Source organism: Oryzias latipes, chromosome 3 (assembly GCF_002234675.1).
Source record: "Oryzias latipes chromosome 3, ASM223467v1".
Lineage (NCBI taxonomy): Eukaryota > Metazoa > Chordata > Actinopteri > Beloniformes > Adrianichthyidae > Oryzias > Oryzias latipes.
This window is the reverse complement of record NC_019861.2, coordinates 17,123,428-17,135,564: the sequence shown is the minus strand read 5'-3', so window position 1 is coordinate 17,135,564 and position 12,137 is coordinate 17,123,428. Positions and strand designations below refer to the sequence as shown.

General features: G+C 39.1%; 1 protein-coding gene across 8 annotated transcripts in view; it reads right to left on the bottom strand.

Annotated features, from left to right (window-relative positions):
- Window positions 1-818: 818 nt before the first annotated feature.
- LOC101172063 (LIM domain only protein 7) overlaps window positions 819-12,137 on the bottom strand; it is a 28,398-nt gene continuing 17,079 nt past the window's right edge. For 3 of the 8 annotated variants that reach the window (XM_023953398.1, XM_023953404.1, XM_023953402.1), the window contains 20 exons: window positions 11,888-12,033; window positions 11,654-11,822; window positions 10,873-11,520; window positions 10,381-10,719; window positions 7,975-8,089; window positions 7,300-7,461; window positions 7,061-7,224; window positions 6,902-6,965; window positions 6,768-6,824; window positions 4,995-5,020; window positions 4,791-4,898; window positions 4,596-4,679; window positions 3,944-4,125; window positions 3,776-3,820; window positions 3,485-3,537; window positions 2,682-2,841; window positions 2,380-2,559; window positions 2,172-2,271; window positions 1,488-1,590; window positions 819-1,350 (listed from right to left, as the gene is read on the bottom strand). In XM_023953398.1, the coding sequence (XP_023809166.1) occupies window positions 1,328-1,350; window positions 1,488-1,590; window positions 2,172-2,271; window positions 2,380-2,559; window positions 2,682-2,841; window positions 3,485-3,537; window positions 3,776-3,820; window positions 3,944-4,125; window positions 4,596-4,679; window positions 4,791-4,898; window positions 4,995-5,020; window positions 6,768-6,824; window positions 6,902-6,965; window positions 7,061-7,224; window positions 7,300-7,461; window positions 7,975-8,089; window positions 10,381-10,719; window positions 10,873-11,520; window positions 11,654-11,822; window positions 11,888-12,033 (2,928 nt within the window). In that variant the 3' untranslated portion in view covers window positions 819-1,327. Of the gene's footprint in view, window positions 1,351-1,487; window positions 1,591-2,171; window positions 2,272-2,379; window positions 2,560-2,681; window positions 2,842-3,484; window positions 3,538-3,775; window positions 3,821-3,943; window positions 4,126-4,595; window positions 4,680-4,790; window positions 4,899-4,994; window positions 5,021-5,381; window positions 5,418-6,767; window positions 6,825-6,901; window positions 6,966-7,060; window positions 7,225-7,299; window positions 7,462-7,974; window positions 8,090-10,380; window positions 10,720-10,872; window positions 11,521-11,653; window positions 11,823-11,887; window positions 12,034-12,137 lie in introns of all 8 variants that reach the window. The other 5 variants (XM_023953400.1, XM_023953399.1, XM_023953405.1 and 2 more) reach the window with 5 other exon arrangements.

The window sequence follows — 12,137 nt, the reverse complement described above, 5'->3', positions numbered from 1 at the left end:
TAACGTAGAATGACATCACTCTAGTGTGGACTACATGTCACCTTTTTCTGTGGGGGAAACTCGCAGAACAAAACTGGATTCCAGAGCTCATTTTAATACTTTTTAGGAGTTCATACAAGATGGACAATTTACCAGTTAATATTCTCTGAGGTTATATAGCATATACCCTCAGAGTCTCATGCTCCAGTTATTTGTAATTTGTATGATTAGTGAGGAATCTACCATCTAAATACTCCAATAAATCCTTTAAGGTAAAAATGTTTATTTTGGAGATATAACTGAAAAGTATTTGAGTTTCTGTGAAAGTTAAGACTTTTTTTTTTTTTTTTTAAATGCTCCCCCCTACTGCCATAATAAAAAAGTGCACACAGCACACCCACTCAGTTTCTCTGAAATCATTTAAACTTGTCTGGTTACTCCTTTCACCTTCAGAATCTCTACCTAACACTGAGATAAACACCTTTTTTTATGTGTTTGTTTTCACCATTTCACTTCCCATTTCTCACCCATATATTTTATAATTCAAGCAGAAATTCTGTTATACTTCTCAGAAATGTTGATGCAACACTTAGGGAGTGTTGTATTACACAACGTGTGAGGCCATTTAAAGCCCCCGCCCTCCCCAAATTAAGAGAATGGAACCTGCTTTTGCATTCAAACTTGTCAATGAGGACTCCAAACAAGTAAAAGAAAATTTAAGGAGTCTTGCTCATGTTTTTTCAACACATTTAAATGATCTTATTTCCAACTGTCCTTAAATCAGCCGTGATGCCAATTATGCCACCATGTGGTGCAAAGATGAACAACACATGGGAAACTTGTATTACACTTGGTGCACTTTATTTACCATAATTCCTCAGTACAAAGGCACATACACCTGTGTTGAGTCAACCCACTGTGCACATTGTGACATTTAAACAGTGTGATATAAAAATGCACCTCCACCTCCAACTTGCAAAACAGCTGATCTTTATTGGATTGTCAGAAATAACTGGGTAAAAGTACACACAAAAACAGGATCAGTAGAAACACCAACTTCAAATTTCTACAAACAAATCAAACCCTTAAGTTCCCCATTTCATTTATTGCATCTAAATTTAATGGAGATTTAGGACAAAAAAGGTCAAAAAGCATAAAAGCAAGTATTCAGAATCTACCAAGAGATCCTCAATCTGTCAAATCACATTTCATCACATCTTTCAATTGTATTAGTAGTGAGGAAACAAAAGCCCATCATTATCTAAAGGCATCAGTTTTTGAATTATTTTCTTCAGTAGTGGGTGCTATTCGCTTAATTCACTCTTCAATCTGGAGCACTGTCTGTTGGTCAGATGAGGAAAGCACCATTTGCTAAAATGTATAGGAAAGAACAGTTTTATTACAACAAAAATAGATTTTTTTTAAAACCTGAAAGAGCGTTTAATCTTTGTCTGAAACAGAAAGAAGTTCATGGAATCAGTATAGGTCACTCTCTGATAGATACTCACACTTGAGTTGGAAATAGCAGTGTTCACAGTAGAGCTTCCCGTTTCGAACGCGAACCTGGACCCTACTCTTGGTTCCAGCGAGATGTCTGTGGCAGCCCACGCACTGAGGAGGACGGGGAAGTGAGAAAAGGATCAGTCTACAAGAAAATCCTGCCGATGTGGAAAGAGGAGCTTTTGTGTTGAAATCCTCCACCCGATTGTCTGTCACCCAAACATGGAATCAAGCTTTGTGTCTGCAGGAAACCCTTTCAGTACAGTACGACGTGCACGCTTTGCCTGCACAGAACTGAACAGCAGAGCTGCAAGACTGAAAGGCCTTCTTATCTATGTGCATTTAATGATCAAGTCAGCTAAATGTGGAAATAACACTCTCCTGAAAAACTTGGGAAAACCTGTGGAATGAAAGCCCTCTGAACCCACTCAGCCACTTAAGTGCACAAAACAGACTTCTAAGCTCAGCAAAGGAGCAGAAATAAAGGATCTCATGCTACGCCAGCACACGGGAAAGCATAATTAAGTGCAATGACCACATGTCCAGGACACAAGTTTGGTCAAACGGAACCACCAATAATCTCCCAGGTGCAAAAATAGAAAAAGGGGTTGACATGCCAGCTGACAAAGGCAGAGGCTCATTTTTGAGGAATGTAGTTCTTACCGCACCTCAACCCCATAGTGACCTCTCACCTGGAAACAGGTGTAGTGGAAGAAGAGGCTAAGAGCTTCTATGACCATGGCTGCACCACTACCCAGGATACGCTCACACACACAGCAAGTCCTCCAGGTACTGAATGTCCAGGAGCAGCACACGGCATCATTGTGAGGCCAGAATGTATAATAAGATGACAAATAGATCTCCGCAGAGAGAGGTGGAAATATCACACTAAATAAGTACCTGACATGTTCCATGTATGCATTTCTCCCAGATAACATTGATCCTGTGCTGTAGCGGGAAGAGGCTGTCCTGTTTGGAGTAGAGTAACTCCCAGTAGCCGAATTTGAGCGAGGGTAAGTCAATGCAGGAGGAGGGTCTGGGGAATGATGCAATACATCAAGGTTGTCCAGTGACTCACATCTGCAAAAAACGAACCAAAGCAGAAAGAGTAGGAAGAAAAAAATGAAGGCAAAGAAATGAATGAACTCAATTCAAAGGTGGAGAAGGCCAAACAGAAATCACAATCCAAATGATGGACTCACCTTTTTAAGGAAATAGGAGCATCTTTGTAAAAACTGTTGTTGCGCTGACGAATCCAGCTGTTGTCTGTCAAAAGCTGATTCCTTTTCTTCATCTCCTCTAAAATCTGCCGGCGCTCTTTCTCAGCAGTTGACAGACGTCCATTTCTCTGGCTTTGGTCACCTGAATGAAGGAAAATGTGTGGCTAACCCTGTCTAGGTATGGGCAATATATTGGTCCCAGTATCTGTATCGGCTGATATTTGCATAATTTGAGTTATTCGGTATCAGTCCGCTATTTAAAAAAATCTACCGATATTTTACAGAGTGTTTACAGAAATACTTTATCTTTAAAATGTATACTTGTTCTTAATAGATTGGGAAGCTGATGTTTTCGGCCATCGTCAGTAATTGACTGTTTTCAGGTAAATGTAATTTTTGATAGGAATACATGTTCCTAATAGATCCCTGGCAATGGGAATCTTGGGTTTATAGCCATGTCATATATTCAATGAATGCTTTGAGATAAATTTACGGTATATGAAAGTTTTAAAGTAATACTGTTTCTATGAGATCCTTTGCTCAATGTTAAAAAGGTCAAATACAATGTGACTGTCCAGTAAAAGTAAATTTATGCATTTTTAGTAAAGAAACAAAAAGGAAATCTAAACTTTGTGTTACCGTAGACTCTTAAATATCGATATCGTCAAATCTCAGCTATCGGCCACAGTTACAAGGGAAATATTGGTTATCGTTTCGGCTGGAAAAGAATCTGCCCATCCCTAACCCCGTTCATTTTTTGTGTGCAAAATACTGGGTTAACTGACCTGTTGTCTGCCTGTGGGAACTTGCTAAAGCCGGGGTGGACAAAGACTTGGCCCTGTAGGACAAAAAAAAAAAAACATTAGGTCAGACATTTTTATTCCCTAAATCTATGATGAGTTACAAATCTGCACCACATTGACCTACTAAATTATGCTTTGGCAGGCGGCACCAATTACAACAACAAAAGATTTCTATAGGTTTTACTTCACTAAATGTGGACATGAATTTTTAAATACAAATCTGTTCTTTTCTTTACGTGAAATGAGTGAAATGTAAATTTGTTTTGTTCTGACCTGCATGCAGAGGACAGCCGAGCAAAGCCACAAGAACCCTCAGCCCTGAGGTACAGCATTAGCAGCAACAAGGTTCAGCAAAAGCAGCAGAAGGCACCATAGCAAAAAAATAAAGGAACATTTCTGTAAACCGCACAATCTTAAGGGAAATGACAACGATTTCTTTACCAGTCTTTTTCAGCAGTCTTTTCCGTGTGCACATGCTGAACATGTTTCTGGTGTTTTCTCTCAGATTCTCTCAGATCTCTTTTAGGGCTCTGCCTTTCTTCTGGACCTTTCTTTGTCCATCCATTGACATGAGGCTGAGAGCTGGAAAAACTCTCATGACCCGAGCCAAACACATTCTGATTCTAAACGCACGAGGAAAAAAAAAAAAAAACATTTTAAACATGACTATACTTGAAAGAATTACTGATTTCAGAATTAAAACATTTTAGTAACTTGAAATAAATTGTTGATTACAGTTCTCCTTTATTGCTGTTAAACCCTTTCTTTTACAAACTTTTAATCCTGCTGAGCATTTTTTTTAATATAAAAAAAGACTAAATATTTAAAAAACAATGTATATTTCTATATTTCACTTTACTAAATGAAGCATTTCATGGCAAACATTAAATAGAATCTCAAAATTCTGATACAACTAGCAAATGTTGCAAATATATTTAGTTTAAATCTCGAGGTACCACCAAGTTGCATGGGAGTAATTGAGTAGCAATAATCGAGTGAAAAATAGTACCTTGCAAACTGTACATCACATATTTAGATAAAATTTATGGCCATTGATTAAAAAAAAAAAAAAAAAAAAAAAAACGGGAAGTACCGTTGACTTCCTGCCTTCCACTGCATCCTGCTGTGCTCTCTGCCATTCTGCCTCCAGCCTCTCCTGATCTCGCTGGTATTGCTCCTAAAAAACATGAATACAAAAAAGAACCTGTAAAACGATGCCTCTGCACCAAATTTTAAAATTTCCTAGATGGTTTTGCATCTTCTGCTTGAAAAAAATATAAATAATTACCTGTAGGAGGCGCTCTTGCTCTTCCTGCCACTTCTCCAGGCGCTTGCGATCTTCCTCACTGTCCCAAGACCAGGAGGAGGAGGAGGGTCTGAGGGATGGCACCTGGAGCTGCAGATGCACAGACAGAGCTCAGATGAGATCAGTGAACGACAAATGCAAGAGACTTTAGGGTAAACACAGCTAAACACACTTGAAGTCACTTACATCAGATATTGCAGATTCTGAACCTCCTGTGAGAGAAGAGGATCAGTTAGCAAAAAGATCGTCATCACTATTCTTAAAGGTCTGAAAATCCACTACAATGCAAATGCAAAGCATTACATTCTTTACCGTCCTCATCCCATAAAAAAACAAAGAGCACACACACAAAGTTTGTTGTAGGTCCTGCATGCACAGAGTGTTGTGTTTCCTCATCCTAAAGATGCAACAATATAAACACTGAAAAATACATTCATGTTCAACTGCAACATGCATGCCAAAAACTAATCTGTTTAGTTCACTTGCTGATGATGAACAAACAGAGTTTGCACACTTCAAAATCCAGCAAAATGCTCAAAACAAACAGAAGTGACAGACGGAGCAAACATTTACCACACAAGTAAACCCATGAGCTGATTCCTGCACAGCCTGCAGAGGGAAACCATTTCAGGACACACAGAAGAAGCATCAGCAACCACAGCACACAAATCTGAGACTGTTCCATACAGCACAATAAATGCAGACGGTAAACAGGCTATACGAGCGTTTGAGTCCTGAGGTTGGTCACGCAAAACAAAGTGATTTACTTTAAAAAGTTGCTGATTTTTGGCTATAATTTAAAAAAAAAACGTTTGAGGGGGAAAGGACTATGATTTGCAATTACTGTAATTTCCGCTACTTTTGTCACACGCTTTCAACCCTGTGGCTTATTTAATGATGCGGTTAATTCATGCATTTTTTTTTCTTTTTCATGTATTATATCTAATGACCGCTAGGGGCGCTCGAGCAGAAAGGGTTCAAGAGTGAGACGGGGAATACGGAAAATGTGTCGAGGAAGCGTCAAGTTTAATGTAAATTCCTGCTTTGTGAATGAATAGCACGAACAGACCCTCATGGAAAATGCAGGAAGAAATGCACGATGCAGCATTCAAATTAAAAGCAATTGTTAAAGGCAGTATGAAAAAAATCCACAGTCACCAACGGGTTTGGAAAAGCCAGTCTGCTCAAAGGGCCTCATAGTGACACTGACAGCGAAGGAGACACAGAGAGTGTGTGGGGAAGACTATCTGACGCTATTCCAATCTGACACTAAGGAGGAAGACTTCCATGGTTTCAGTGCACAGGAGGCGCGTGCCGCGCAGAGGCACGCCTATAAGTTACTGCTGCTAACAGTGACTTTTATTCTCTCTCAGAGACTTTTACTGGTATGTTTTTTTTTTAACCAGCCCCGTTAGTGCTCTTACTACCATATTGCTGCCGTGTTACTGCCACGTCACAGGCACTGTTTGGAATGCGAGCTGTGACGGTGTGGCAACTCCTCCAAACACAAAATCCCCCGCCGGCCACTTCGCAAAGGAAAACCGGTACAAGTATTAATTACAACGCAGTATTCTTTGTTAACAAATAACAGTAACAACTAGCTACTAACTAATGAACTCACTATATAGGTGTTCTAGAATGACTATGTGTATGTGTGTCAGCGCGCTGTGTGTGTGTAAGAGGAAGGAGTCGGAGCAGAGCAACAGTGAGAGAGAGCCCTCCTTCTTGCGCTGCACGAGCTCTCCCCTCTTACTTACACATGCGGTGCGTGGTTTCAGCACATACACATCCTCATTCTACAACATGTGGGCACGTGCGGCTTATAATCAGGTGCGCTCTATAGTCCAGAAATTACGGTATATCTAAAATTGGTTATTGTATTGTACCTAAAAACACTTAAAAGCTAACCAAGCCAAGCCACCAAAGCTGTCGCAAGTGGTTTTCAGCCCAACATTTTACCTTTCTGGTTGAAAAATTCTTCTCTTCTTTTTTTATTTTTCCAACTAAAACTATAATCTACACACAAAGGAAAGTCAAACTGAAAAAAGTAGTGCATAATATTCTGTATTTAAAATAGAGTATTCTGATGTTACCTTTACTTCTGGATACAACAAGATCATCAGTAAGCTTTCCACTTGTAGCTTTGACCTCCTTTACCTGATTAGATTAAAAACAACATCAAAATAACCTCAGTTTAATGTAAAGTACTGGAAAAGCTCAATATTTACATTAGTAAGCTAAAAGATGCTCACATTGGGACTCTGCTCATTCAGTTTGGATTCCTGTGCCTCTCTCATCTCTGCAGAGGTCTGACGATCTGCACAACCTATCAGAACTGGTGCAGCAGCAGTCAGATTGAGGGTCATCCTGCTGGGAGCTGGCTGGTTTTGGGGGTTTTCCTCATTGCTGCTCCAATCTAGGGAAAGGGAGGGAAAGTGCTGATCAAAGTGTTTTTTTCCAATGCAAATATTTCAAGATTTCGTTTCTTTACCTTTGATGCCGTAGCGCCGAATGTCCATCGTCAAAGTGCCAGTTTGAAGGGAAGATGCCATTTTGTCCTTCCACAGGTCGTGGCTCAGGTGCATCACTGCAACTCCATCCACGGCCACAATCTCATCGTCCGCACGCAGCCGACAAAGCTCCGCGGGACTGCCTGCAGGCGCAGGAGGCACCGGGAAAATTAAAATGAGAACAAAACACCACGAGACACCAGGTCGAAGATTCATGTTTACGCTACCATGAAGTGAGTATAAAGCGAGAGCTTTGTGATCCAAGCCGATTTGTGGGCCAGTAAACAGAGACTACATCACAGCAAGTAAGTGACACCACTGCCACTTCTTCATTATTAATGTTTACATTTTAAATCCCCTTTTCCTTTAGTCCTTAAGGTAGAGAAAACCTCATACTGAAAAGCTGTCATTTGTCTGTTTACTGTGGTAAATCATCTTTTTTACAAACATTTACATTTTGTTAATTAACTCAAAAAATGTTTTCAGCGACTCCCTAATCTACAAACCAAATAGTGATAAGTAACTAGAGGAGCACAGAAAACATGTGTCAGCATGCAGTAGAATTACAGTCTCTGTCATAGCATTTATAGACAAAACCTGTATTTATCCACATCAACAATTATACAATAGATTATAGTAAAAGTTTCTAATCTTACCAGGCTGAACTGCTTTTATCCTTGCCCCTTGTGAATCCCAGACAGTCTTGAAACCAAAGTCTGGTACGCTGTTTGGTTTAAGAGTCAGAGTCACTCTCATGTCACTGTGTTCAGCCTGAAACAAAGACACGGATTAAATAAGACACCATCTGATCCGATGTCTTGAGCTTCCTGCTGGGTAACTGGAGACCTACTACACTAGTAACTGATATTGCTAATTATTTCTCTTTATATTAGTTTGTCAAAAACGCTTAATCAGTACTTCAATGTACAGATTTAGACTTAACAACTCCCATCTTCTTAAACTAAGAGATGGGAAAACGTCACAGCCCTGCTGACATGAGTACTTTCAAATGATCATCTGTCAACTACATTTGGTGGATGATGATTGGCTGAAAGTCATCTTCTGAATTATAACATAAATGAATGCAGCCAAACCAGTTTATCATGTAAAAGATACATATATACAGTTAAAACAAATTGTACGGATGATTCTAAATTCTAGCAGGGGTTTATAGCTTCATGATGAGCTCTGTCATCTGTGAGCTGAATTCATGCTGCTATTGAGATAAGCTCATTCCAGGTCCAACCATATGAAGATATACACATCAAATTGTCCTCAGTAATGAAGAAAACTGGGAGGAGATTGTTCTGCAAAAATACCTTGTGAGTAACTGAGATTCATCTTTAAATATAACATTTCTCAAACGAAAAATATGGAAACATCAATTTCTATAAAACAATGAACATCACAAAGTCTCAAATCTGATGTTGACGCCATTCCATGTTAAAAGTACAAAAAATTCAAGTTTTTTATAAAACCCTGTGGTTTTAATTTTCAAATGTAGAATCTGTTTGGACCTAATTTTACAGTTTTGATGTAATGTTAAATACCACCGGCTGTTTTCAAAAGAATGGAGGCCATCCATGTCAAACAAAAATACAGCAGTTTTATCAAGATTATTTTCTTCAAATGTAGCAGATCTAAATAAATCCAATTGAGGTTAGATATGTTTGCTGAAATGTGGAGTTCACCATCAGACATTTTTTAACCCCATTTCTTGTTTGGTGATAAAATGATGGTGATAGTTTAGGTTTCATAAATCATTTCATGGAAGTATTGCACATTTTGGTAAATAGTCTTCTCTGCTATTTTAATATCCCTAAAACTAAATGTTAGCTCTCCAGATTCTTTTCCTGTTAATGACAAAATACACAGAAACCATGCTAACAAGATATAGTAAGTTTTAAAAACAAAAAAAATGATTCTGCGACAGACTTTTGCAGTATTCAATGACCCTTTCATAAAACATGTTTTAGAAAAAAAATGTGTTGGATTTGGGAAAATGTAACCGATTCAAAAATCGTCAAAGTCTCCACAACATAAAAATGTAGTATATTCCTTAAAAGAAAAATCAGTTCACCCCATGTACAAGTTAAAAGAATGATTCCATCACTTCTGCCACCTATTGGTCAAATATAAAATGACACTTGGTCCCTCAAGTTATTCATTTTTATTAGTCAATTGACCTTTGAAGTGACTCCCCCGTTATGAATTGTGTGTCTGCAGATTAAAAGGGAAGCAGGCAATTCTGGATCAATGTATGGAAAAAATGCATATGCATTTATTAAAGTTTTCTTATCTTTTCACTTGTCAAGTGGTCATTATTTAGAGGCCTGACAATCCTTTTCATCCAACTTTAAATCTGCTGCCGACTGAACCAAATGAAAACTTTCTAAAACCAGTCAAACGCTCAGAAAAGCCACATTACCCAAATATGTGTATGCGTGTAATTTCTAAATACACTGAAAAAGGGCAGCAAATTAACAAATACAGTTTCTAAATACGTTACAAGCATTTTAAAGCGACCCTTTGAAGTTTTGAAGCTCTCTTTGTATTGTGTCAAAACAGTTTAAAATTCAACTACGAAAGGTATTAGATAACTGCAGATGTAAAGTGTTTAGAAAATGAACACTTTAAAGTTGACAAAATGGCTTAGATCAGCAGATGAGTAGTTGCATTTCAAACTGCAATTTGCTGATTTCCTTGTCCAGCAACTTAATCCATAACTTTGTCTTTTTTAATGTTTTTTGGTCTTAAAATGTTTTTCACTGCAAAGATTAGCATTTGTAAAAACTGAAACTCATTTTAGTCAATCTGAAATTAGCCAAACAAATGACCTTTGATTTTTGCAGTTCTTTCAGACAATGACCTCTCAGACACTAATAATCATACTTCAGCAAAACAGGAGGAGCCTATTTACTAATTCTTGTTGGGCTCTGATGAAGGATCTTCCCAAACAAAGCAGGTGCCACAATCTTCCAAAGTAAAACAACTAAATCCAGACTGACATTTTTTCAGTTTCTGTACTCTTAAATGCACATAATATAGATGTTACAACATACCTTTGATGCAGCAAATGTTCCAGACAGTGGAAAATGCGAGCCACTGCTACTGCAGTACTGCAGGCTTGTGTAAGGCTGTGGTAGTGTCTGTGTGTAGGCCTTTTGGGGATGGAAAGTTGTCTGAAGAGAAGGCTGGCTGGAGAAAGCAGCATTGTTTGCATCTCCCCTTTGTTCTGCGAGTTTCTGCTTTGCTTGGCTGGCTTTTTTCTGTCTGATTGATGCCTGGTACTGACCCCTCAGATGAGCAGCGGCAGTCTGCCTTTTGAGACCCAATTTGCTGGGTGGACAATGGGAATCATTCTTTTCAGCGCTTAGTGGCAAATCCTGACTGTCCTCTACCTGCAGAAAACAAAAACAAAAAAAAAAAATTTAAAATAAATCGAGCTGATGAGAGACAAAGCATTTAAAAAGCCCATATTCCACATTTAAAGGTTTAAAATTTAAAAAATGACACAAGAAGAAACAATCAGGTTTTCTGTGGTTAGAACTCACGCTGAGCACTCTAGATAGTGAGGTCACCCTGAGCTGCTTGGATCCAAAAGGTCTAGGTGCGATTGTGATGGCAGGAGAGAGACGAATGCAGCTCTCAGACTGGCGGTAACCCCGGGGAAGGCCGGCTGAGGTCGACCATGACAAATCTCTGCTCTTATACTTTGAGGAACCTGCAGCCGGATGGACTGTGGCGCCCCCTGCTGGTTCCCCATGTGACTTTTGGCTCTCCTCTTGGGATTTGTAATTCTGATGCAGCAAGTCCTTCGTGGTTGCAGCTCTGTCCTTATCAAAATTAGTAGTTGCAACATTCTCTTTAGATTCAATGCAAAGAGCACTTCTGCCAGAACTTGACAATGATGGAACAAGATCATGTCTTTTGGTTGATAACACAATATCTTTTGGCTGTGTGGTTTCAAGAAGAGAAGAAAATTGTTGCATTGAAGCATTATTTGGCTTGGTCTGTTCCGAAATGAACCGGTGAGAGGCTCCCCTCCCTGGAGTTTTAGCTTGTGTTTGAGAGGTGAAGGGTTGCTGCACAGAAGGTGCTGTAACTCCTCCTTCAGATGCCAAAGAGGCAATGTAGGCGTCTTCACCCAAGGTGCTCTGATCGGATGCAGGCTGAGGTTTAACCGATAATTCTGAAGAAGACTGGAGACACAGATTAATGTTGACAAGCTCTAATATGCAACAAGGTCAAAAACTTTTTTTTCATTTTTTGTTTTGTTATTTTCAAGTGGTTATTAATTCAATACTATCATAATAAATAAAAATAAAATCTTACCTGAGCTACATCTTTAGAACTGGATGGAAGCTCAGTGGCATGGCTGCGAGAAAGTGGTGCTCTAGTATGTGGTCTGAAATCGGAGCCAGAGGCTTTCGATGGAGGGGAGATGGAGTATGGGCTTGGAGCAGAGTGGTGCTTCCAAGTGATCTGATCTCTGAAAAAAAGACTTAAACACATTCAAGTCATTAAAGTGGTATTTAATTCACCAATTCAAAGCACAGCTGTTCGTACCGTTTTATTGGACCTTGGGCTTCATTCTGTTCAAAGTCAGCCATAGCCCCGTTGGTCATCTGGTTAATTACATGCTCTCTGTCTTGTGAGGATCTGAGAAGATCAAACTTTCCGCTTCTGCGACGTGTTTTCCACTTTTTCAAGTCCTGAGGGAAAAATTAACCATTGATAGGGCAAATATGATTGAAGGGCTACATAATCATCAATATTTTACCAAAAAAAAAAAGTTCAGATAATCACTTCATACTGA